This window comes from Episyrphus balteatus, chromosome 3, assembly GCF_945859705.1.
Source record: "Episyrphus balteatus chromosome 3, idEpiBalt1.1, whole genome shotgun sequence".
Lineage (NCBI taxonomy): Eukaryota > Metazoa > Arthropoda > Insecta > Diptera > Syrphidae > Episyrphus > Episyrphus balteatus.
Window position 1 is genome coordinate 33936902 of NC_079136.1, and position 27870 is coordinate 33964771.

The following is a 27870-nucleotide window of genomic DNA, read 5'->3' on the forward strand; positions in this document are numbered from 1 at the left end:
TATTTAATTTAATATATTTTGTATATAAATTTGTTTGTAACTTTAGACGAAAAAAAATTAATGCATAACACAAAAGTGTACAAATAATTTTACCTAGCATTCACATTTTTTTCTCTATTTTTTTTACTTAATCATCCCATCCCACAATTTACAATGATATTTTGTTAAACAAAAATATATGTTTTTATTTTTTTTTTTTTTTTAGTTTTAAGATATTTTTTCGAATAGTTTTGAAGTTGATTTTCTTTTACTCAATTACATTATGTATGTAAAATATTTATGTTTTTTTTTGTATTCTAACTTCCGTTTAAAAGCTTACAAAAATTTGTTTAAATATTTTTTTTTTTTTAGTTTTTTTTTCATTTTTTCTTTCATTGTTTATACAAAAAAATGAAATTACAAAAAAAAAATTCATATACACATATAAATAGAAAACTATTATTTTTTGATGCTGGGTGTGTTTTTTGTTCTGATATTTTCTAGGATTAGCATCGTTTGGATGGTGGAACAAGATGCTCAGGCAGTACATTGGGCAATTCATTGCCATCCAATTTCACATTGATTAAGTGCATTGCTAGAGCAAACTCATCGACATCCAGGAAACCATCACCGTCCACATCGGAGAGTTTCCAGATTTTACTCAGCACTGAGTTGGGTAGTTTTGATTTGATCAGTTCCTGTTTGGCAGCTAGAAAAAAAAAAGACAAAAATACATGGTTATGAAAAATTTCTTTGGAAATCAAAAATGATATTTTTGAACATACCAGCACCAGAAATCTTGCCATCGATAGGATTGAGTGCTTCGAATAGTGGATCTGTGCGTGCTTTGTCCCTACTACAGATCCAATCGAGTTCGCCAAATCCGGCATCGATACCTTCACCCTTTCGGTAGCCAAAGGGTGAGATTACATCATCGACAATACCTTCAAATGCACCACCTGGAATGAGACAAATGAAAAGTATAAAGAATTAGAGTAATGTATGTATAAAGATGGAAAATTATTATTTTTAAGCGTTGATTGTTTATGTAATTAAAATGCAATGAGACACGGGTATCTTGTCTCACGGAATCAAAGAAAATAATAAAATGAAAACAAAAATTAACACAAGCGACGTGTTACACGAGCGTGTCGGAGATAGTAAGTAAGTGTATAGTTTTGTGCGTGAACGTGAATATTATGGTTTATGTGACAAAGTAACGACAACGATTAATGCAATGCATTTGTAATTTGATCGCAGTGCTTTAAAGGAAAAGTGGGTATCTACACACAATTCAATTACATTTAAGGCAGTGTATGGAACATAAAGTGAATAACCGTTATACATATAAAATTTGTTGCAATAAGGGAATTTGATCTTTAGGTATCAATCACGTACCTACATACAGTTGTGTTCAAAATAATAGTAGTGCCTGCAACAAAATAACATTTTTTTATATTTACGGTGCTTCTACGGTTAAAAATTTAATTTCTTTGATGTCAAATTTTGTAACGGTCAATTACTAATAAATGTATCGTAGTTTTAAAATGAAAAAGAAGGTGCTAAATAATTTTTCATTGACCTTTGGTTGTTCTTTCTAATTTGGCCTGTTCAAAATAATAGTAGTTAAAGTTATTTTTGAAGAATTTAAAAGCGGTTTATACCTTAGAATATTTATGTTTGCTTTAAAAGTAAGTACTCATATAATTTGAACAATTTTTCAACAAAAAACGATTTGTTTCGGTTTTAATCTATTTAAAGTTCGAAGAGCAAAACACTGCAGTTCGGATAACGGAAACTTATACGAAAGCTGCTTGAAGAAGGAAAAACCTACTTGGAAATTCAAGGTTATATTAGGATGGTCCCCTACAATGGTAGCCAATACAATAAACTCAACAAAAGACCCGAAACGCGCGGTAGAAAAAGAAAAAAGACCGTCGTAGACGACAGGCGTATTGTCTAGATGAGCAAATTTGAACCTTCGGCATCGTCGTTTCGAATCCAGACGGCTTTAAGCCTGGATTGCAGTGCAGTGACCATTCAGAGGCGACTGTTAGAGACTAATTTTTGCGCTTGAAGTCCACGAAAAGTTCCGCGGAACATATTAAAAAGCGTATCCAGTTTGTAAATACCACATAAACTGGCCAACGAAGTAATGGCGTAACATATTGTTTACTGATGAGAGCAAATTTGTCCTCTTTGGTGGTACTGGATCTCCACAATACGTCCGACGTCCACCCAATACGGAATATGTTCCAAAGTATACGACGAAAATAGTAAAACATGAAGGGTCCAAAATTTTAGTATTTTAACATATTTCTTTGTTAACAGCGGAACTTTTCGTGGACTTCAACCGTACAAATTAGCCTCTAACAGTCACCTCCGAATGTTCACTGCACTGCAATCCAGGCTTAAAGCCTTCTGGATTTGAAACGACGATGCAGAAGGCTCAACTTAGCTCATCTGGACAATACGCCTGTCATCTACGACGGTTTTTTTTTCTTTTTCTACCGCGCTTTTCGGGTCTTTCGTTGAGTTTATTGCATTGGCTACCATTGTAAGGGAGCATCCTAATATAACCTTGAATTTCCAAGTAGGTTTTCCATTCTTCAAGCAGCTTTCGTAAAAGTTTCCGTTAACCGAACTGCAATGTTTTGCTCTTCGAACTTTAAATAGATTAAAACCGAAACAAATCGTTTTTTGTTGAAAAATTGTTCAAATTATATGAGTACTTACTTTTAAACCAAAAATAAATATTCTAAGTTATAAAACGCTTTTAAATTCTTCAAAAATTACTTTCACTACTATTATTTTGAACAGGTCAAATTAGAAAGAACAACCAAAGGTCAATGACAAATTATTTGGCACCTTCTTTTTCATCTTAAAACTACGATACATTTATCAGTCATTGACCGTTACAAACTTTGACATCAAAGAAATTAAATTTTTAACCGTAGAAGCACCGTAAATATAAAAAATGTTATTTTGTTCCATGCACTACTATTATTTTGAACACAGCTGTATTATATAAGAAATAACACAGTCATCTTTATTTAACAACAGGTCGATCCGTCGATGAAGACGAAATTGGAGCACAAGTAATGCGTTTAGAGGATTTTTTTTTGTATCGAAAGAAAGCAAACTTAATATGTATTTGGTTTCGGTTAAACAACAGGAAGGTGACAGGTCTATGAGATAATTTTCAATACAAAGCTGCAAACGTTCGTTAATGCCATAGGAATATGCTTTTACAATATTTAATGATATTCAATGAACAAAGGGGAAATGGAATGGTGTATAGAGTAAGGAGAAGGGCAGCATATATGGATCATGCGTCTAATGTGGACCACCAGATTTTTTCCACCTGCATAAATGCAATCGAGGTGACAATCGTTTGCTTTTATGCGCAAACGATCTCAACCAGAGATCAGAAATAAATCTCAACCCTTTGAAAGGTTCCTTAATAACACTTATTAGTTGCCAATTTCAATAAAGGTCATAAAATAAACTTTATTGGTTGTGCTTGTTTTCCAGCGACTCACAGTGGAAAAGACATTTTCGTCTTTGCATTTTATGCATTTTAAACGAAAAGAGATATATTCTTGGGTCTAAAAAACTTTGAGAGTCTATTTATTAGTTATACTATAAACTAAGAAAAAAACATCCTTTTCATATTTATTTTTGCAAAATAAAAACATTCTTGACATATTCGACATTTTCCTTTGAATTGACCATTTTTGATTTATTTTCAGCGCAAACGGTTAAAGGTTGACCTTTTCCATTTGTATTTTGGTAAAAATCTAAACCATTGAGAGATGTTTTAAGAAATAAAAAATAAATCTCAACCGATAACTTTTATTTTTGATTTTTAAAAATAAATCTCAAACCTTAACCGAAACTATTTAAACTAAAGTGGTAACTCTCAGAGAGAAACCAATTGAAAATAAAGTTTGACTGTTATTTCTGATCTCTGATCTCAACTAATATCTGTGTAATCTCACCAACTTGATATTAAACTCTAATAACATTTCGGTGAAACCTGTGATTTTTCATCTTAGGTGACTGACCATTTTTTTTTTTTTTAAGTAAAGTATTGAAAAAAAAAAAAACAGATAGACAAAAATGCTAGAATTTTATTCCAAAATGCTTTACAAAGTCTTTTCATCAGAAAAATTAGCTGTACTTGTAGAAAATCAATTTTTCATATTTTTGGAAAACGTGATTTTTAGCGAAAGTAAACCGGCTTATTTGCTGTCGTAAATTATGTACAGAAATAGCGTTGAAAAATTCAAGAGGATCGGTGCAGTAGTTTTGATGTTATGAGAAGCACCGACTTTGAAAACGTGAGTTGTGGGGGAATTCGCTTTGAAGTTTTGAACACAATTAAAAAAAATGCAATTAAAATTATTACTTTACCCCTAAGCCCTTCTTAGAAAGGCGGTTTAGGCACAATAGTGCTGCCATTGCATTGGTTTACAATATTTTTTTTTGTAATTTTAAGACATACAATTGACAACAACTGTCTCCAACCCAAAAATGTATTAATGACAAAAATTCCTTCTTAGAAAAGCGCAATAAATTTACAAAATAGTATTTGTGTATTTAACAACTGAAAAAATAAATAAAACAGAAACTTTCTTAAGGACAAAAAAAAAACCTTTAAAAATGCTAAGTGCTGAAAAGGCGAATTACAATAGAAGCATCAAGTAATTTAAGTGCAGCATATATTGTGAACAGACAAATCAATCCATATAATAATCCTACCTCCATTGACTCCATCTTCAAGTGCAAAAGTGGATAAAAGGATTAAAGATTAAAACAAAAACATTTTAGACATTTTCTATCAGCTTCTTCCTCTAAGATTAATATTTCTAGAACAATGAAAAAGTTTTTTTTTACCAATATTTAAAGGTATGTGAAATTTTTGTTTGGGTGTTGATACATAACTTAAAATTATTATTTTTATTTTATCTATTTAACAAAAAGTATATTAAATGTGAGTTAATTAAAAAATAAAACAAAGAATTTAGGACGATTGGTAAAAAATGGTGAACATAAATTTCAATTAAACAATCAAGTAGTAGAAAAAACTGCTGATTTAACAAGTTTTTTGTTTTATGTGCTGAAATAAGTTAAGCTGGCTTTTTTGCAAAATGGCAACCCTTAAAGTTTTGAAAGTTGAGTAAAATTTTAAACAACAGCTTCAGCATATAAAACAGAACAACAATTTTTCAAGACTTAACTTTTCAGATCCCCATACAATCTGCTAAAACGAATTTAATTATTTTAAAGACAGCACAGCAACAGTTTAAACGAAAAATTACCCAATGAATATCGACATAATGTAACATTGAATACATGGATTAATAGAATAGTTTGCACGTGCTAATTGCTTCATTACTTTGCAGCTCTTAGTTTTTTTTTAAACACATAATTGTGGTGGAAACAATTTTAATAACGAAGAAATTTAATATTAACATGAACTTTGTAATAATAGATTCTATTTCAATTTAATGTTCATAATTAATATGCATGAACAAAATTTCAATGTGCACACTTATCGTACTTTGATCGAATTAAAATTTTTGCATTCCAAAAATAAATTTTCATCAAATTTGTTAAACATAAAATTTATGAGCTATTTCAATTTTAATTTTTAAATATTTAAAAATGAATCTTTTATTCAAGAGAGTCAAATTCATAGGTAGTAAATGCAACATACTTGAACAATACCAAACAATGAAGTCTTATCCATAAAATTGCTTGTGGACATTTTAAAAATTTCTCTATGGTTACGGGCAATTACTTTAATTTTGCCAAAATTATTTTAATAGAACTTTTTTTTGTAGTGGAATTTAAGTACATCACGTAATTGAGGTTATTTAGACATTTACGAGAATTCACCAGTAGGATACAATATTTAACAAATAGTAAATTAAAAGAGAATAAATGAAAGAACACTTTTGTAATTTGAATTTTCACATTTATCATAATGTACCTACTCGTATGAATAAATCATAACGAGGTTATTTTTAATTAATCGACGACAAAAGCTTTCATTATTATTTTTATTATAGGAAACTCGTGATTCCAATGCCTTCGCTGCTGCTCCAGAGTAGTTATGGAGGATGCTTAAAAATTAAAATGTCTTCATTGTTTTCAAACGCACATTTGCTTAATGAATCTATTGAAAGCTTTCTTTTTTTTTGTCTGCCATCGCTTAAGCCGGAAGCGTGAACATTTTTGTAGACGATTTTGCTCTATTTTAATTGGTAAATAGTTGTATTTATGAATTTATATTGAGCTTATGTTTTGATCTTTGGTCACATTAATCTTTTGTCAACATGTGAGCATTTATTTATTATAATAATTGACCTTAGATTATATGAGCAAAATTAAAGAAGTTATTTATGGATTTAAATTTAGATCTAAGTGTTGTTATAGACATTTTTACAAGCCGAATGATTAACGGCAGACCTATCGTATGGCACTGGAAGATATTAAAATTATTTTATTCTAGTTTATTTGCTAACAAATTTAGAACCAATGCAATGTTATTACGGCAGAGATAAAAGAAATTATCTGTTTTGCCAGTCATTTTACGTAAAGGTAGTGATTTTGAGTACTGTGAAAGCATCTTCCACCAGGTGAATTTTCTTTGATTTGTGTGATTAGGTACAGGTTTTTGTTGATTTAAAGTTTATAAAAACATTCAAACTTTAGTTCATGGATTAAAAACTTTTAAGAAGAATTCGCTTAATATTCCATAATTAATAAAATGCACAACTGGGCCACACGTACTTGCTCTTATTATAAAAGTAACTCTAATGTTAAAGCTTTTCATTGAACAAAATTAGGGAAATACATATATGATTTGATTATTTTAAGGAATTTTATAAGTAATGCAAAAAAAAATAATATCTGTTTTTGTAAGTAATTAAACACCGTTTTAAGTGATCTTTTACATAAAACCAAGTTTGCCATTTGATTGCTTGTACAAAAAGGAATTTTTAGAATTTTTTTTTTGAAAATCGTTGGTATGCCATTTTAAGGAAAATATTATTCAACATAAAAAACGATTTTTCGATGAAATTCATCAACCCGTTTTCAATAAATCGATTTCTCAAAAATGTGTTTTTTGGAATTTTTTTTATAATGACTACCTTATCGTTTTTGTATAAAAAAATTGATTGAAATCGGCTAGGTCGTTTAAGACAAAATCATAGATGAAAAAAAAACCGTTCTATGGCGGGAACCGTTAATAACGGTACAAAAAATATTTTTTATTTCCAAAGAAAGCTTTTATGTGTTAAAACACACAAAAATTTTAATCAAAATCGTTAGAGCCGTTTTTGAAAAAAAATTAACTTTTCTATTTCCGTTACATGACAGGTACCGTTAGCTTTGGCCCTTAAAAAAAATTTCAATTTGTCCTCTAGGGAATTACCCAATTAACTACCCAGTTTGAAGAAAATCGAACCATTAGTTTAAGCTGTAGCTCGAGGTACAGACAGACAGAATTGCCGGACCTACTTTTTTGGTATTTTCTAGATCGATTTTTTTTTTCCGAATCCTAAACTTGCCATATAGTACCTTCATATATCGCAAGTTAAAAATTGCTTGCGGGACCGACAAAATGCATTTGAAATAAAAAAAAAATGTTAGAGCAAAACGAACATTTTTTCTACCGATACAAAAATTTCAATGCCACTAGAATTATTAAAATTTATTCTATTGCCAATTTCTTACAGGAAATTAAAAAAACACTTCGTGGTACCTACATAATGAATTCGCAAACTTGTACATTTGTTTAAAAAAAAATGGAAAGAAATAAGAAATAATGGATTTTATTATTTTTCTTTAAAATACAAAAAATGTATCATCAAACCATCTAAATTTGTGGTAAACAATTATCGCTTTTTCGACTTGTGAATCAGACTTTATTATGTAGATATTTCCAAGTCCAAGAATGGGAAAATTTGGTATAGTAAAAATAGCACACTTTATAAAAGCCTTCTTATATCTCAAATCTAAATCACTATCAAGTGTTTTAATTGTTTTTTTCAAGATAAGATGTTTCGTTATCTAGCAAGATGGTACATTTTCTCATATACATTTAAAAATTATATACATTTAAACATGTATATTAGGGTGGACCAGAAAATCCCATTTTTCGTTTTACTTAATTTTTTCAGATTTTTAAAGTGATTTAAAAAACAAAAAAAAAAACACAAGAGGCCACATACCCTGTTGGAAGTTATGGTAAATATACATGCAGTATTTACGTTTCTGACAGTTGTTTGATTTGTTTTTCAATGGAAATATGGTACAAATCTGTATATATGCCTTTTTTAAAAAGATTAGGCAAATATGTTGGGATTTGCATTTGACAAAATACTGTTTTTTTAAGTAGACATACATACTGTTAAAAATTGTATTTATATGTTGTATTTGTCGGCTAGCAATTTTTGAAAGAGATTTTGAACAGCAGTTATTTTTTGATAAAATCGATAAGTGTGACCTTAAAAAATCACTTTAAAAATCTGAAAAAAAATGAAGAAAATTGGATTTTCTGGACCACTCTATTGTATATATTTCTATTAATCTATCATTTCAGACATGAATGCTTACTTATGGCGTTTTCGATTGGCAGTCCGGAAGTCAAAATAGACATTTTATCATGTTTGTATAAAATCTTTAAAGCAAACTTTAATTATTGAATGTTTGAAATAGTCCTATAAGCATTTATAAAATCTTTACCAATTAATGCAGAGAACAACAATTTTGGTTTGTTTTTTGAAAAAAAAAGTTCAGAACATATTTGTGTTCTTTACAAACAAAACAAAAAAATAAACAGACACAAATTCCTAATGTTGTCTTTTAACTACAATTATTTGAGTATAGCTATAACATTCCATGAACAAATGAAATTTGTTTCAGCTATAAATAGAAGACAGAAGTTCTGTTTTATGTGTGAATGTCTAAAAAAAAGATTATAAAATCTTACAGAAATTTGTTCAACTTGAAACAATTTTCAATTCATTATACCTTCTTTAAATCTATTCCCCTATGAGATAAGTAGAATCAAACTAAAGGTTCAACAATAAAGGTCAAGTTCAAGAAAATTCAATGAAACGACTTGTAGTTAAAAAGGCATTAAATACAAATTGATTTACCCTTGACATTAAATGCTGGTATTTTCTATTGTCTATTCGATTCAATAGAAAATTACAACCCTTTTCCATTTAAAGCAAAGTTTTATCAACTTGTATGTGGTTATTCCTTTTTAGATGATACAGTCAAGCCGATAAGACGACCAAAGTTTGCTTGGAATTCAAAAGAATTTTTTTTTTTTATTAAATGCCCATATGTTTTAGGTTTACAAATTCTCATGAAATAACTTGCCTTCGCAATATCGATCCAAATTATACTTATTTTAGTTTGTTTTTAAGGAACAACCTGTACCTTACGCATAGTCTTATCATTGGACTCTTACCCACACCTAATTTACTTAGACTTCGCAAATCAACGTTAATAAATTTAAAAAAAAATGAGATAACAAGTCTGAGTCTTTATTTAAGAACACAGTAACAATTCGTATGATTTAGTGATTAATAAAAATGTGTGCAAATTTTGAACGTCTACACAAATACAAACATTTGTCTAGATTTGAGTATTAATATATTTTGTCACTAAAAGTTATAAATTATTGAAATTATCTACCTTAACGGATCGTAAGTACGTCAAATTACACTGTGATAGTTCGATTTTGCAACAGAAGCGAGACACATCGATTCTAGTTAAATCAGCCTACTAAGCTACGGAAATGTATCAAAACCTGAACTTAAGATTAAATTAAGATAGTTTTTGGATTTTCAGCTTAAGCTTAAGATATATCAGAAAATAAATTAATGAATTAAACAGTTTTTGTAAAAACAAAAAACGTTCTTATATACTTACATCATGTCGGGATAAAAGCAGTCAAAATAACGTTTTTTCCCTTTTATAACTGTAATATTTAAAAAAGGAAGCCAAATAAATATGTATGGCTTCGGATTCGAGTTCAGCACCCCTTTCACCTTCAGAAAAGTATATTTTGGCTCTTGTGGCAAAAAAAAAGTTTATTTTTGCTTACCAGTGTTATTTAATACATTTCCGTAGCTTAATAGACTAATTTTCACTAGTGAACTTTTTCAGGTTTGCAGTATTTTATTCATTTTTGGAATGATATGCTATTTAAATAATATAAAATATCCCGAATCAATGTTAAACTCAAATTGCCTCCATATTAAAGGCTTTGAAAGTCAACTAAATAAAAAAAAAATGAAAAAGTGAAGTTTTTGTTTATAAAATGTTTGTAAGCGACCTAAACATAACAATCTAGGTTGGAATAGTGTTAAACATATAGCTATATACAGGAATAGCTTTTCTCTAAACTAAAAACTGTTTAAAAAAACTTAATTATTCGAAATTATCAGTATTTTAATAGTCCCGTCCTAAGATTTTATTTTCGAAATTTCTCGAAAACTTGAGCCAAACTTTCAAAACGGTTGCCACTACTGAATTCAGCATACTCGAATTAACTAGAATCGATGTGTCTCCGCTCTGTTGCAAAAAAAAAGTTCTAAAAACTATCACAGTGTTATTATTCGAAACTATTGAAGTTTAATTAAATTTATTCGTTATGAAGACAAAAATGACAATTTTAATCTTCTTTTTGAAGATTTGAGACAAATTATGAAAAAAAAAAAATAAATACCAGAGCACACATTTTACGTACAAGACGTAATCGGCAATGATAACTTTATCAAGACCTACATTTTGTATGGTTGGATTGATGATAAAGTAATAATATTTTGTGTCTGTTATTAAAATGTAATAAATTTTATCGATAAGTCTTATTCCGGCGTTTCCCGTCATCCTGATTTTTGATTTAGTTAATTTTTAAAAACTTGGTGATTTTGCTTAAAACTTTGCTTAAAATAAAGTTTTTTTCAGAATGATCATCTCTGCTAAAAAACCATACATTTCAACAAGTTTTAACAATAATTTTAAGATCACAGTGTAAATCAAGAAATTGATTGAAAGCTTATGGCGTTTTCGATTGGCTTCTGAAAGTGTTTTATTCGCCCGAGTTTGACAGGCAGAACGCTTCTCAGAATAAAAATTCTCTTCTTGATTTCAAAACAGAATTCACTCAAAATCACTAATATTTAAATAATTAAACGTCAAACCAAATTTCCTAGTAGAAAAGCAAAAAAATTTTATTTGATTATTCACCAATACATATATAAAATTTCAGAATTGAGAAGAAACGATTCAAACTGTTTAATTGGATTTCAGAATGAGTGAATCCTTGAGTGATTCCAATCGAAAACGACATTATTGTGAGTGTCAAAAGAAAGTTTAATCTAACAAATCTAATTTGTAGGTTCAGATTTAAACAAGACGAATATTTTATTCCATAAAAACTAATGTCGTTTTCGATTGGCCGTCCGGAATCATTCAGAAGCCTTCTGAAAGCGTTTTATTCACAAAAACATGACAGCTTAAATGCTTCTCTAAAGTAAAATACTCTTCTCGATTTCAAATCAGAATCGACTCAAAATTACTTATACATAGAAAATAAATGTCAAACAAAATTTTCTCGTACAAAATTAATTTTTTTTATTTGATTATTCACTAACACCGATACAAACTTTCAGAATTGAGTGGAAACGATTCAAACTGTTTTATTGGATTTCAGAATGAGTGAATCCTTGAGTGAAACCAATCGAAAACGACATAATATATTTAGTTTGAAACCTGCTATTTGTATAAATTGGGAGCGTATCGGAATACCGCTTTTTAAAATCCCGTTTTTCGAAAATCCCGAAAAAAAAAGTTTCAAAATCCCGTTTACTAAAATACCGCTTTTTTAAATCCCGTTTTCTGAAATCCCGCATTTTAAAATCCCGTCAAATCCCGAAAATCCCGATTTTTTTACGAAATACATGCTTAATTCACAAATAAAAAATAATGAGAAATAGACAAAAAATTAGTAAAACTGATTTTTTGCGTTGTAAAGCCAACACAATATGTACCTTCAACATATTATGAAAACGGTATTTCTTTTATAAAAACATAAAATTATTAAAGCCTTAAATTGAGTTCACAAGTAAAAGAAAATTCATTTATTTAAATATCAAAATTGTTGAAATGCATTTAAATATAAGTTGAAATATATTTAAATGAAATTTCTTTTGATTATGTAGTGTGTACTTAATTTAAGGTGTTGTAAGCATTTTATGTTATTATTAATCTATGGGATTATCACGATTTGATTGTTCTTGTGAAACTTTAAAGTAAATATTAGTTTGTTAATTGATTTCTTTTTAGTTTCACATTCCTTACTTTTTCTTATTTTTTTATATATTATACTAGCTAACCCCCACCCGCTTCGATGAGTGCACTTTTGAGAAAAATTTAACCTGTTATATCCAACGAATTAAAAAAAACTCCGTTGGTTGATTTACTACATCGCTTTCATTTGTGATTGTGTCAACCGATTTGTAGGCAAAATATTGTGCATTTATCTCGTTCAAAATTGTTGCATTGATTTTAGAAATATTTTTATTTGTACCAGCCATTATTGCATGTTCACTCAACCAAGCGTAATTTTTGTAGTTTATCTTTATACTTGGAAATACACTTTGAATCAATTCATTTTTTGAATTTACATTACAATAAAAATGGTTTGGAAGTGTAATTCGGCCACCAGAATCAAGTTGCATTATTCCATTACCAATGTACAATAACTGCTTAGAAAATTCTGCTGCAGTATGTATCGCTTTGTAACTGCACACGAACATTTGTTGTCAACGTAAGTTTCCTGACGTATATATTTTAAACATAAGGGTTCAAGTGAATTTTTGTGCGCCGCATTGTGCTCTCATCCCAGACAATAATCTGACACTGTTGCAATACTTTTGCCATTGCCGAAGTTTTTGAAATATTACATGTAGGTGTTTTATTAACCTGCATATTGAAAGACAATTTCGGATGAAGCCAGAGCCAATGCTTTTTCATTTTCAAATCGTATCGATGCTAAAATTAATGTTAGTAAAAATGTTTTTCCCGTACCACCGTCGGTGCATCTAAGGGCTCAATTATAGCTATCAGTAAAATCCATCAGTAAAAATTCTGTTTTGTTATTTTGAATACTTTTGGATTTTAATTTATGCAAAATTTTGATGAAATAAATTAGAAACACATTTTCACTAACTTTTTGAAAAAGAAGCAATACATTTGGTGTTATATTTTGGTCACAAGTTCATTCGATGAAATTTCATTTTACTGGACAGTAAAATTTATAAAATGGATTTTTTTTAAAAAATTTAACACCAAATGCATTGCTTCTTTTTGAAAAAAAAAAAAAAATAGTTAAAATAAGCTCCCAACTTATTTCATTAATATTTTGCTCAAAATAAAAGTTTAAAGTACCTATTCAAAATAGCTAAAAGAAATTTTTACTGATGGAATTTACAGAAAGCTTTAACAGAGCCCTATAAGAAATACAAACTACTATTGTGATGACACCTTGTATAATGGTGTCATTCACAATACACATACTTTTGTTGATCGTTTAAATTCGGCACATTAGTTTGCACAAATATTCTTAATTTATTCAACGTAATTGTATTGCCTTTCGCGTAGTATTTCTGATCAAGAACATCTTGGTCTCCACGATTTGGGGCAACCAATCCTGACTGTACCAATACTTTATTCGCAATAATCAAACACGTGTCCTCAATGAAGATCAGAGATCATTTTATTTGTGTAGTCCAAATGTGGATTTAATGTCACAAAAGAAGAATAATTATAGTTTCACTCAAAATCAGGCTTTTGTAATTATTTTGAAAGCATGTCTTAATAAATTTGTTTACAAATTAAGCTTAGTTAAAATTTTTAAAAAGCGAGAGTGTTTATTTACTCGTACAAATTGACAGCTATGTAAAGATGCGAGAAAAGGTATTATTTTTTTTGATACAAACCATTTACATATGGGCAATTCCATGGTAACTCACGTTACATTCACAAAAATTTCCAACACATAAATAATTTTTTTTTGTCAATTTTAATGTAAATTGATACGAAATTACTATCCATGAATAGAGCATAACTATTACTTTCATAATTAACTAAAAAAAATTACTTTATTTTTAACATTTGCTTGGGAAAAATAAAAGTTTGATGGTAACTCACGTTACAAAAATCGGACACGAATTTTAAGAGTCCGACAGTATGAAGTTTTTATGTGAAATTAAGAATCTTTATTTGTTTTTAATGAAGATTCCATATATAAAAAATTACAAGCTTTTAATGTAAGTGACAAAACGAAACATTTTTTCAATATTTCGAGGAAAAATTTTAAAATATTTAGGTAACTCACGTTACATTATTTTGGTAACTCATGTTACCTGTGATTTGTAGTTGTAAATGTAAAGAAAAGATGCATTTTCACTCAAGTTTTTTTTAAATCGAATATTGTGTAACGAAGCTTGCTTAAATGTTAACTTATTTTACCAATAACGAGGGGGTGTTGTCATCGTCACTATTAGACTCATCATGTTTTTAGTTTCCTTGTTTTTCCGTCATTTTAATCTGAAATTCTTCTGTTGTTGGCAAGCTTATGCTATAAAAATGCTTTAAGATTATTTAAACTCCCTGAATTTGATGTCTATCCATAAGGGAATACAACAAAGAATCTCTTCTTGCAACTTGCAAAAAGAGTTGACGTTTGTAAATAGAAATTTGCTAATAAAAAAAGTAAAAAAGACTGCATAATTTGTTCAAAATTCGTGTCCACTTTTTCATGGAATTACCCATATTAATACCTTTCAAACAAAAAAAAAAATTACCAAAATCGGACCAGCCAAACGCGAGTTTATCGGCCACACACACTAAACGAACTCATTTTTATATATAAGATTTTTTGTTAAAGGTTTTAATTAAATGCGTTTAGAACAATCTCTCATTTTTTAATTTGTTTTAGTATCCCGATTTTGCAAGCAAAACTAGTTGTTTTATTTTAAAAAATCGCGCGATTTTAATCAAAAACTAGTTGTTTTATTTTAAAAAATCGCGCCATTTTTTAAAATAAAACAACTAGTTTTGCTTGCAAAATCGGGATAATAAAAAACGGGATTATACAAATCGGGATTTTAAAAAGCGGGATAATAAAAAACGGGATTTTAAAAGCGGGATTTAAAAAAACGGGAGTATAAAAAGCGGGATATCGAACCCAACCCGTATAAATTAATAATAATGAAATAAAACTTAACAAAAATTTTATGTAATACAAAATTAATCTATCTTAACAAAAATATCATAAAAGATTAGCAATAATAGTTCATTGTTTATACATACGTCAAAAAAATTAAGCTACTAAATCAACCATTTTCAGCAAAAGAAAAATATTTGAATCCCAATTTTAGTACGTTTTAAGGTACATTTTGGAGCATTTTTTAATTAAAAATTTAATTATGTATTTATTTAAATAAAAAAAAAAAACTGTTTTCAAAATTTTGTGATCGAACTATTTTAAGGCAATGTAAGCACTTTTGTTTTGAAAAATTCAATACATTGGCAAAGTAGCAACATCTGTATACAAATCTTTGTAACGGTCTTTGAGAAAAATAAACTTTCCTTAAGTGGATATATGTATGTGGCATCTTTGGTTTTTTGGTCCTAAAAAAATATCAAGACAGGAAATTTCAACCATATTTTTCAACCACAATTTTTTTTTATACAGTCTATTGTCTATTTGCCATTGATTTTCAAATTTATTAATGAATTTTTTTATTTGTTTAGCAAAAGAAAAAAATTATGTTAACCTACAAAAATTTACTTTAGAAAATATGTTACGCATACGCCATAGTGTCCGTTTAATTTTAAATTTTGAAAATTGATAAAGGATTTTTGTATGTTTAGTAAAGTGTAGTATGTATTTTTAAAATGTTAAATAAGGAATAATTATTGTGTTGCCATAGCCATTAAAATGGAATTGGAGCGGTCAACTTAAATTTGTTGAAGAATTCAACTATAAAGAGGTTAGACGTTTTTTATATTTTTAAATTGGTATTGCAATTTTTGGTTTTCAATTAAAATTAAGTTTTAACAGATTAACGATGTGACTACGAAAGTAAAAAGCATACATGTGTATATCAGGCTTTAAAACAATTTCTAAAGAATGGTTTTAACTGCAAAAACAATGGATTCTCCAAAAATTTTTTAACAGTTTTCCTAGAAGAAACCATTTTTGCTTTTTATTTTTTTTTTCAAAAACTGAAAAAAAAAGAGAAACGAACTGATAACTATTTAGGTATGACCGCAAATATAATTATATCGAAAATAAAAATGAACTAAATACACAATTTTTTTTTCTCGGAAGACAATTCTCTAGAAATGTTCTTTGAACAAAAAATGAATTCTGTGTTGTTAGAAAAAAAAAATCATTTTTCAATTAAGTTCATTATAACGACCCTCAAATGGACTACATTTTTAGTGGTTGATCATTTTCTTCCAACGTTCCAATTAAAACCAAGCTTGAAAAAATAGCGCCAAATAAAATTTCAAAATATCGCATCTGGCATAAAATACAAGTTGATAAGTTAAACTTTTCTTGGTGATAACAAGTTTTATTTTTTTAAATAAATAAAAATGCTCTCGTTTGTAATTCCGACCAATTGCAACTAATTGCAACCATTTCCATGTTAAATACAATCAAATATATTCTCCTATTCCATATAAAAAATGACCAAGCTTAGCAATCAGCAAAATGTCAACAGGTCAACTGGGCGAATGCCAAACAAAAACGCACATCATCATCACCGGCACATTTCATCATAGAACTAAAAACAACAACAACAACAAAAACGAATCTTCTATGATTTAGCATTTTCTATTTATTAAAACAGACGTATGAGAGCTATTAGCAAGCATATTGAATGTGCACCATGACAGTATAAATAACTTATAACTGGGCCGTCACCTAAAGTAATCCACACGAGCCAACCGCACGCAAATCAATGACAAATGCATTGGCGGGATGGATCACTTGACAACACAAACCGAACGTCATTTGTTTGCTGTTTGCTCTGTTTAAGTTCTATTTTTTTTTCTACATATCTTCTGAATGAAAATGAAATTGAAAATTGAAAGAGAAAAGTAATTGCAGCTTTTTGCAATAATTGAAATGGAACAATAAGTCAATGAATCAAACATGGAACAACAACAAAATGTACAAACAAAATGACATGACATGATATCAGATTTACACCTGAAAGCTGGAATTTACATATATTTCAACAAATAAATCACTTTGAAACTATCAATACCAAAAAAAAAAAAACTAATAATAATTTAAGAAATCCTTGGGTGTATTTGTGTGCTCTTTGTTGGTGTTTAACTGTTGCATAGAGATAAATGAGAAATTAACGAACCGTGATTTTGTTATTTTGCTTTTCACGGTGAGTAAGCTAACTACACACGTTTATAATATTGGAAAAAAAGTAAAACTATCGAAGAGCACGAGTATAGAGATACTATGTATGAATGCAAGGTGAATTAGGTAGATATTAGATAAAATGTAGTTGTATATGCCTAACAGTTTGAGCATCCATTAACGAATTGATGTGAATAGTTAGTGAAATATGCATTGAACACTTTCTAGTCTGATAAATAATAGGTATGATGTGAATGTGACTCATGAAAAAGCAAAATTTCAAATAAATAGCTAAGTAGTTTAATTTAAACATTTGCTGTTAACGGTTTGATAAGATGGGCATACGTCATTTCTTCTAAAAGAATTAGCAGTAATGTTGAACGGGGCGGGTCGTAGGTATTACTATATTTCAAAATTTTGTAGGTATGATCAAAATTCTGTATAATACTGTATGATTAAAATTCAAAATACTGTAAATTTAGAATACTGAAAAATAGTTTTAATAATGTAAAAAAGTGCGCACTTTTTTATATTATCAAAACGATTTGTCAGCCTTTTAGGCTATTGATTATGTAGTTTAGAAAGGAACTAAGACGTTCACGGGTTTTTATTGCAGGAATCGTTCAATGGGTTATAAAAGAAGATAAAACCGCGGAGTGCTATTAAATGAGAGGGTGGAAACTGAAGATAGGGGTGCAAAAGCCCCTTTTTTGGTTTTTTCAATATACCTCGTAAACCAAGCAAAATTTTGATATATTGTATATACAACTTTTTGTAGAGAATTAAATTTCCAATTGGAATAATGTTTTTTAAAAATTGAAAAAAAAAATTTCCATACCAAAATAGTCTAAACAAACATAAAAAAAATATCAAAAAAATCGATTTTTTGAGTTTTTTTGCTTTTTTAGTTGTACATTTTTTTTGGGTTGAGATAGACATAAACATTGCTCCAAAGAAAAAAAGAAGATTAAATTTCCTTCAAAATGCTGTACTCACTAAATTTTTTCATTGAAAATTGACCGAAGTATGGCCATTTTAATATACAGTAAAACCCGGATAAGTGCCTCTCGCTTAAGTGCCTAACCCGCATAAGTACCTTTGTTTTTTTAGAACCAAAATTTTAAGGATTTTTTCATATACAACTCATCTCTTAAGTACCTTTCGCTTAACTACCTTCCCCGCTTAATTATCTGCTATTTCAAATACTTATAATTGAATTTACATGCAGAAATTTTCTTTAAGTACACATTTGAAACAAGTTTCAACAATAAGAAAAACTTCGTTTGCTATAGTGCTTTAAAATTCAAAAATTTTACTAAAGGTAGAAACTAACTTGTTAGCTATTTTAAACTTTCAAAGTAAATTTTGTTTGTGAAGACTATTTTTTTAGTTATCAAACATGTTATTTTTTATTATTGAATAAATAATGAGATAAGTGCCTATGAGCACTTAAGCGGGTTCTTGTAAGTACTTAACCCGCTTTAGTGCCTATCAAAACGGAGCATTTAAGGTGAGGTACTTATCCGGGTTTTACTGTATCTTTTTTTCGCATTTTTAGTTTTACTTAAGTAAAACAGAAACATTTGAGGGGAAAGTACGATTACTTAAGCACCAAGAACTGATAATGAGATTTTGTAGAGGGGTTAAATACAATCATTGTTTCAATGGGAGGAAGGGTCAATGTCCCCCCGTTTTGGAGGGAGGGGCAATTTTCTAAAAAAAATACTTAAAATTAAAAAAAATTATTAAAAAACAACGGCAACACTTACAGTTTTGATTGATACTTTTTTCAAAAGCTAGAATTATAAACTTAATATTAATTTTAAAATGAAGTTATTTTAATCAATTCTTTTTGAAATACCCGATTTCAAAGTCAAAACTTGTAAAAAAATGTTTAAAAAGCACATTGAGTACAATTTGTACAAAGACTGTGGACTTCAATACGACAAAGTAAACTGCCTTAATTGATTTCTTATCAAATCATGAAAATCATAATGTTCCTATGCCTTCTACTTTTTGAGAAAATTGAAAAATAGACAAAATACTTTCTTTATCGGAATCACTCGTTTATTTCAAACAAACGAACAACAAACTATTAGAGACCATCGGTAATGGTCGTGTTCATGTCATTGTGCAAAAGGCAAATGAAAAAGTAATATAGAACTTCAGCTTGGGTCAAGGAATTCAGCAATGAGACTGGTACCAAATGAATACTGATTATAAGTTAAAAATAAATAATTTTAAGCATTTTTAGATAGTCAATTGTGAAGTGTATATTGACAATGCCCTTTTTACTATTACTCCACAAAGCTCAACAAAAATTGTGTGTCTAGACTAGAGCATATAAAACAAAATGAATCATTTCAGATACATATTATGTACATATTTTGGCTGTGGACGCTTACAAAAAATATATATGTATATTTTGAATTCGCCATTGACTATGGAAAAAAAATTATGTTTTTTTTAGTACTTTCAACAAAATGTGGGCGTTATTCTTATAAAATTGTATATTTCAAAAAATGTGAGTTCTGCCAATTTTTTGTTGTCTTTTATATTAATCATTTGGTTATTTATAAAATCATAATGTTTGATTTGTAAAATTGTAGATAAATCAAACCACATAAAGAAGAAATCAAACAGAAAATCCTTCAAGAAATCGTGACAGACATTGAACAAATAAGCTTGAAAACAAAAATAAAAATCAGTTAGTCTTTTCATTTTTTGTATATATGTAAGTTTAATTTTACCTAACAAAGTAGGGCTTTTTTTATTACAAATTACATTGGTCGGCAATAAACTAAAAAAAGTCGGGAGCAAGAACTTTATAAGGTGATTTTGATTGACTTTAGTGTGCTGAATTCAAAACTGTTTACAGATTTTTTCTATCACGTCTAGTTTTTGAGCTATACTCATCACTATTTTCGCTATAAAGCTTCAAAAACTAATTTTTAATTGAGTTTTTTTTTATGTTTAGTCAAAAATATATATTTTCCGTAATATGTTGCTCTTTATAAGTCCAAATCAGAAGACGCAAGATGAATTTTGATTCAAAAAACCATTCATTACTTTGAAAAAAATAATCAAGATTTTGAGATACGAGGGTGGTCCCAAAAGTACCCGACCTAACAAAGAAAACACACAACAATTGGGAAAAATTATCTTTGTCTCTCTACATAGTCTTATTTTAGCAGGATACACCTTTCCCAGCGATGTTTAATAGCTTCGATACCCTTTTTATAGTGAAAACCGTCGAGCTCCTCAAAAAAGCCGTCTCACCTCTTCATTTTTCGCAAATTTCTTACCACCGACCCATTTTTTCAAGTTTGGAAACAGAAAATAATTCGAGGGGCCAAAATCTGGTGAATATGATGCCTGATGAAGCAATTGGAACATTAACAACTTCGCCAAGAACTCGATTGCAAGATCCTCACGACGCTGTTTTTGTTCGATTTTGAGAAATCGCGGCACCCATCTTGCGCACAGCTTTATCATGTCCAAATTTTCAGTCAATATGCGATGTACGGCACTTTTTGAAATGCCTACTATGTCTGCTCTCTCGCGCACTTTCAGTCCACTGTCACCCAATACCATTTTGTGGATTTTTTTTACCATTTCTGGCGTGGTCACCTCATTTGGTCGACCACTGCGATATTCGTCTTGGGAGCTCGTACGACCTCGTTTAAACTCTGCCACCCATATTTTACTGTTGTAAACGAAGGAGCAGACTCCCCCAGAACAGAATCTAGCTCAGCGTTGATGTTGTTTCGACTGAGGCCTTTCAAATGAAAGTATTGGTTCACCAAATTTTTCAATTTTTGCAAATTTACTGAGGGGGTTCACTATTAATCGCTGCCAAACAAGTACTGAACAACGTAGGGTCGTCAAACTTTAAACTTAAGCTTTCTAAAGTTGGTACTCTCTACCATAGTCATTCTTTCAAACAAAAAGCGCCATATGTTTGTCAGGTCGGGTACTTCTGGGACTGCCCTCGTATCTATCATAAATTTTTTTTTTCAATATCTTTGAGAAAAAAAAATAATTTTGAAAAAATATAAATACCTTTAGGATGTGTTGATATGGCGTTTTGAGATTGCATAAGTAGTTTTACAAAAAAAAAATTAACGGTGATGTAATTCGATGTCAAATGTACCCAAAAACACGCGTTTTTGACCTATTAATATTCAATTATTTCAAAAAAACGTGACGTGCCAGTGAAATTTTGACTTCAGATTCGAACTCAGCACACAAAATTCTCGAAAAGTAGGGTTTGGTTCTTGCTCTATATCCATTGCCGACCAGTGTTATTATTATTTAAGACCACAGTTGTGTGTAAGGATCAATGGCCTCGTTACCACCAGGGAGCGCATTCAGCTCTAAGTTATATATTTTACACTTTTCGGTAGCTGGTAACATATTGAATTTTTTTCTCACAAGGTACTTTTAAATGAAATGAAATAAGAAATACTCCTTGCAAAATACGACATGTTGATGTTTCTTACAGATATCAAATCATACATAAGTTATGTAAAAACCTTCACACAGAAAAAAAAAGGTAAAATCAAAAAAGAAGACATGTCTTATTTTACCAATGATTTTGCTTCATTGCTGATTCTGATTGTTTTGAAAGTATTTTATTCCTGTTAAAGCAACGCTTTATTTATTTATAAGAACAAAACTACGCCACATTTGCACACTTCATCTTCTCTGTGAACTTCCTTTCTCTCTCTCTTTTTGTCTTTTTTCGTAATGTTTTCCCCTTATTTCTAAATTGCGTACAGTGCTATATATCTGGATATCTGGAATTGAACCTAGAATACTTTTGCTTCCGAGCAACACTTCTAACCACTGAAATAAATAGGGTGGTTGTTTAAATTTTGCTTCTAATCTCAAATTTGTCTTGCCGAAAAAGAAATGATTTTCAAACCTTGTTTACTGTGGAATCAAATCTCATTTAATATTTCAAGTCATTTGAAAGCGATACCATTTCAAATATAGGTTGAAATCGCGTTGTTTTAAAATTTTCAATTTTTTCTCTTGATTTTACATTGTTTTTTTTTAGTACTAATGCCTTCAAAATAAATTTGGCGTAACTACAAACTTGTTGCTGTGACTCCTAATAAAGATAGACAGAATTTTGTCTTTTAAATTTTATTAAAATCATTTTGAGTATTACGTATATAAGATTTATTCAAAATCGTTACATTTAATATTGGAAATATTGTTATAATTCATTAATATAATTGTGGTATGTATCCGTTCTTAAAAACCATCTTTACTAAGTTGAAGAAAATATGTTCATCCGTTTGGATTGTACAAATGTGCTAAGATGTACGCAAACACATTTTAGAATTCTTCACTTTCGAAATGTAGTTCTGATTAAAACTTAAACATTATTTGATGACAAATTTTCAGTGGTTTATTCACAAAATGAAGAATTTCATTCGAATCAAAACATCGAATTTACTCTTTGAAAATGAAACAGGAAGTGCCAATTTACTAAATAATAAAAAAGTTCAAATTCCTTTTACGACCAGTAATTATGTCAATGCTGTGTTTAACTCTATTGGTGCGTTGTAAGAAATTACACTGGCCACACATTTCTGAATCCATGTCCAAATTTTGAGTGAAGTGCAAAAAACCACCAAAAATTCGAATCATGCGTCCTTTCTTCAAGCAAACGTTTTCTAATTGGTATGAAATCGGAGGTTTTCTACCTCCGGCAATGAGTGAACGTATAATACAGTTGAAACTCGATTATCCGGGATTCGATTAACCGGGACGCTCTATTATCCGTGATGAAAATATTTGAAATTCTTTCTCGACAATAAACAAAATTTATTTATTTAAACTCTATTATCCGTAATAAACTCTACTATCCGTAATATGAGAACAGGAAAGAAGATAATTTAACTAAAAAATACAAAATCAGCACTCAAAAATAAAAAAAGTATTTTAAATTTTTTTTGTAGAGTCTTATTTTCTTATTTTTTATTTTTTTTTGTTGAAAAGTAGAATTATTATGGAACAACATATCAGGATTTACTGATAGTTGACCGCATTCACATCAATTCAATCGAAGAAAAGCAACGGGTAAAATCCCCTGTCACACAATAGGTGTGTTTTTTATTACCACCGGGCTTAGCTGGACAAAAAAAAAACGCCTCGGGGCTTAACCGGAAATCTTGGCAGCACTGCTTATTGAATGTTCTGAAATCAGCAGACACAAAGAAAATTTAGAGTTTTCATATTTATCGCTTTCGGGTTTTCTTGTATTTTTCTTGTAGGGTAAGGTGGTATAAGAGTGCGCATTTAAGACAAAACACCAAATAAAACAATAACAAAAAGAATTTAACTACTTTTTTTATAAATAGTTTTTAGTTTATAATCAAAGCAACGAAAAAAACTTAAAACTGGTAACAAAAATGTATTAATTCAATAGTTATAAACAAAATACCACATTAGGTCATTTGCGCACTCTTATACACACTATTGTGTAAGAATGCGCGGCTTAGTTTGTAAGAGTGCGCAGCTGCATACAGGTGCAAGTTCGCACAAAAGTCGCAAATAAAACTGCCTATCTTTAAATAAACAGAGTATTTTTCGACCTATCACTCCTTGCATGAGGAACATTCTATTTAGTCTTTGATTAAAGGTTTCGAGAAAATTTCAATATTTCCTAGTTACTTTCATTCGCTTGTTTTTTGTAAAACTTGTATTTGGTTTCTTTTTGGTTGGAATTGCTTTTTCTAGCTGCTGTTTGCTGGTATATGGACAAATGAAAGTTATTTTGAAGCCTTGGATAGCATTTACTGCTCTTTTAACCCGCGTACTCTTATACATCATCATGGTGCGCACTCTTCCACGTCCAGACATATAATCGAAGAATATATATGTATTTCACAATGCACTTTATGACCAATCTTACGTGTTCCTCAAATGTTTCTTTTTCTCGACTTTTCAGTGTCTCATACTTTGTTCATTTAAATTTTTTGTTGTTAAGCGGAAAATTTAATTTGTTTGGCAAGAAAAATTGGAAAAAAAGTGCTAAAAAACTTAAACTTAACTAGCACCTCTGTTTACAAACACATTTGCATGAAATTTTGACAGCAGATCAAACTAACTTAGATCTTTCCAAAATAAGTGCATTCAGTCTTATATTCCCTTTCAAACCGTAGAAAATCGCTTTGCGCACTCTTATCAACCGCGCATTCTTATACCATCCTACCCTTTGTTTTACAAAGAGATACAAAAATGTATGCTAGCAAAACTAGTTAAATAAATTTTGTCATTTCAAACGTCAGTTTTCCCGTTTGTAAACCAATTCTAAACAATTTATGAAAAAATTAGTTTAGTACCACAGATTTAAAACTGTCCAAAAAGTTAACCCAGAAATATAATTGGAGGAAGCAGTCGGAAGCTTATGTCAAATCCTACGTTTTTGTTGTTGTTTTCTTTGAATTTTTGATAAGCTTTCATCCGTCGAGTGCGGTTGGAAGCGCTGTTCCCCTCCGTTGAATCGGACGCTTCAGACAATTATAGTTCTACCTTTAAGCCCAGGGGTATCATCAGGCTTGACAACTAAGCCCAAGGAGCTAAGGTGTTGCTGCATTTAACATGTAAATTGCTTAGCCCTGACTGCGCTTTTTTTGTCCAGCTAAGCCCGGTGGTAATTATAAAAACATGTAACAATTTTTTATTTTCCTTAAAGTTCTCGTGATATTGTAATGTATGTTTAAACAAAAATATGAATTGTTACGTTTATGAAATAATTTTTTAATTGTTTTTTTTTTTTTTTTTATTATTTTTTAATAAAAACTTAAAAACATATAAATTTTTTCTTGAAAAAAAAAGTTCTCTTATCCGGGATTTTCGATTATCCGTAATGGGCTTGGTCCCGACCATCCCGGTTAATCGAGTTTCAACTGTACTTGAGAAAAAAGAAAACTTTATTCTTCTGTAAAATACTTAAAAAAAACTGCTCTTTTTTAACGATTTCTTTTGTTTACTTTACTTTTTTATTTATTTTCAATGTATTCTATATATCTATTAAAAGAATTTCTAACTTAAACAAAACAATTATTTACGCGAGCGAGCATATTGCCTTTCGAAACTCATCGTAAATAAAAATGTTCAAAGTACATCCGAGTATGTGTTGTTGGAACGCTTTTAATTAATCGACGAAGGTCAGACACACAGCAATAATACCTACCGTGTAAAAAAAAAAGCGGGTCATTTAAGTCATACGACGAGCCGGCTCCAGCATCAGATAACAAATAGGCTATGTATAGTGTTTAATCTATAAACTATTTAATCATACGGATTAGAGAGAAAGGGAGACAGAAAAAGAGAGACAACAATGATAAATAACAATAATAATAATAATTCATCAATTGATAAAGTTTCCTGTCGAGCATCTATCATACTCTCGTGTAATGCATTTAAATTGCAGAACGTCCGCCTGTGCCTGTGTAAGAACTAAGACGAAACAAGCCTCCTCCTCGACGATTTCCAATTCCAGTATATGCGCGATATGCCCATATTGCCCATGTGCCAGAGTGTTACATAAAAATTAAATATGACAAACGATATGACATTCTCAAGCATTTCAGCTTGCTGCGTGCTTAGAGTCGAGAATATAGTGCCAGTCGTACTAAATCTTGACCACCTTACATTACAAGTTCTGTAATTTATGTCAAAATGGATCTCTTCAACGCTGAGACAGAGACACGTTATTATAGGCTTCTAGATCGTATCTTGAAATGCTAATGGATTTGCAACTGACACAAAGCAAGACGACATGCAAGTAATGAACTTGTGAGCCAGGTCTTTGAGCAGCGGGTGATGAGATTATAAGATATGTACATTTTGTGCTTCTTATCAGAGTCGGTCGGTCGTCGAATGTGACCGGAAATTAAGTAATTTTTTGTCAGCTCAAATAAAATGGATGAAAATGCAATTCATATCACTATATGAAATATGACAAAGAAAGGGAGATAGTAGATCTTTTTTTTAGGGAACATTCGTCATTCATGAACTAAATACAACAATGCGTCAAGTTCAATACTGAATCACTTGACAACTACACACTGCAGCAAACATACAATGAGTTCGAGTTTGATGCCTCTAATTACACTTCAATTGGACACGCTGGGTTACCCATAAACTCCGACAAACGTCGCTAGTCATCGTCGTAGTTGTTGCTGTTCGACGAAAATGAAAATGGCAGTGGAATGGGATGGAGGTGGTGGTGGGGTGGGGTGTTGTTTATAAGTTTACATCGACATTGTTCAGTTTTTTTTTTTTTTTGTACTTTTTTTTCAAAGAGCGGGCAACTTTTAACGAACGATTAAGTTCATTCACTTGTATTATTTTGATTTTCGTTTTCCTTTTTTTTTTTAGTTTTTTTTTTACATTTTCTGGGTGAATTTGTGGATGGATCTAAAATTACATATATTGGCGAGCGGCGATATCGTGCACGCGAGTAATTTAAAATTATCATCACATTTTTTTTATTTTGTTGTATGTACACAAATTTTTTTGTTTGGTATTTTTATATGTGTAGGTTGGTATGTATAGGTATTTATGAATGATGATGATCACCTAGAATTCGTAGAGGTATGACTATAAAACACTTTGGGGTGAGATTGGTCGTTGAAAATTGAAATTAGTCAGACGATGACGTAATTTTTTTTCACCTGATGCAATTAAATAATGTAGCCTATTTGAGATACCAATGAATATCAAAAATACTTAAATACATTTTTTTTTCAAATAAATTATTTAAGGTGGAACTATAATGGTGGAAAGGGTGGTACGTAACAGAGCGAATCGTAAATGTTACGTAGATTTAAGAGACTTCTGCTTTCGAAGAGCCTCGAACAGTATAGTATAGGCCCAAAATCAGCGCAGGAGTGATCCCACAGCTACATAATGTTTAAACCCCGAAAAAGCTTAACAAAGGTTAACGCATAATTTGTTTTTCAAATGAAAATTCTATCTTAAACTACAAAAATATATTTACGAGTAAAAAAACAATGTTCAACATAAGCCATACAGTGGTCTTTTAAATTTATTTTTTGAAATTGAATATAAAATTTGCCACGGCAAAATAAAGAAATACGCAAAGTAAACTTTATTATGAACAAATTATGCCTGGATTCCCAAGGCAAAACATTTAACTGATAACTGAATTTTTCGAATTAATTTCATTAAAAAAAATTCTTTTTTGAAAATTCAATTTTTAGAAAACCGACATAAGAATTTTTTCGAAGTTTTGTTTCAATACTTATATCGGTTAATATTTTCATTTCAATTGCAAATCAAATTTGGTTTTAAAATTTTGTATGAAAATGTTTATACATAATATTAAAGAAACCTTGTTTAAAAAAAACGGCTGTAACATA

General features: G+C 29.8%; 1 protein-coding gene across 1 annotated transcript in view; it reads right to left on the reverse strand.

Annotated features, from left to right (window-relative positions):
• Positions 1 to 474: 474 nt before the first annotated feature.
• The window catches only part of LOC129917007 (EH domain-containing protein 3), a 35407-nt gene continuing 8011 nt past the window's right edge, over positions 475 to 27870 (reverse strand). Inside the window, exons 2-3 of the mRNA XM_055997307.1 lie at positions 765 to 938; positions 475 to 688 (exon numbers count right to left, since the gene is read on the reverse strand). Coding sequence (XP_055853282.1) covers positions 486 to 688; positions 765 to 938 — 377 coding nt within the window. The 3' untranslated portion in view covers positions 475 to 485. The remainder of the gene's footprint in view (positions 689 to 764; positions 939 to 27870) is intronic.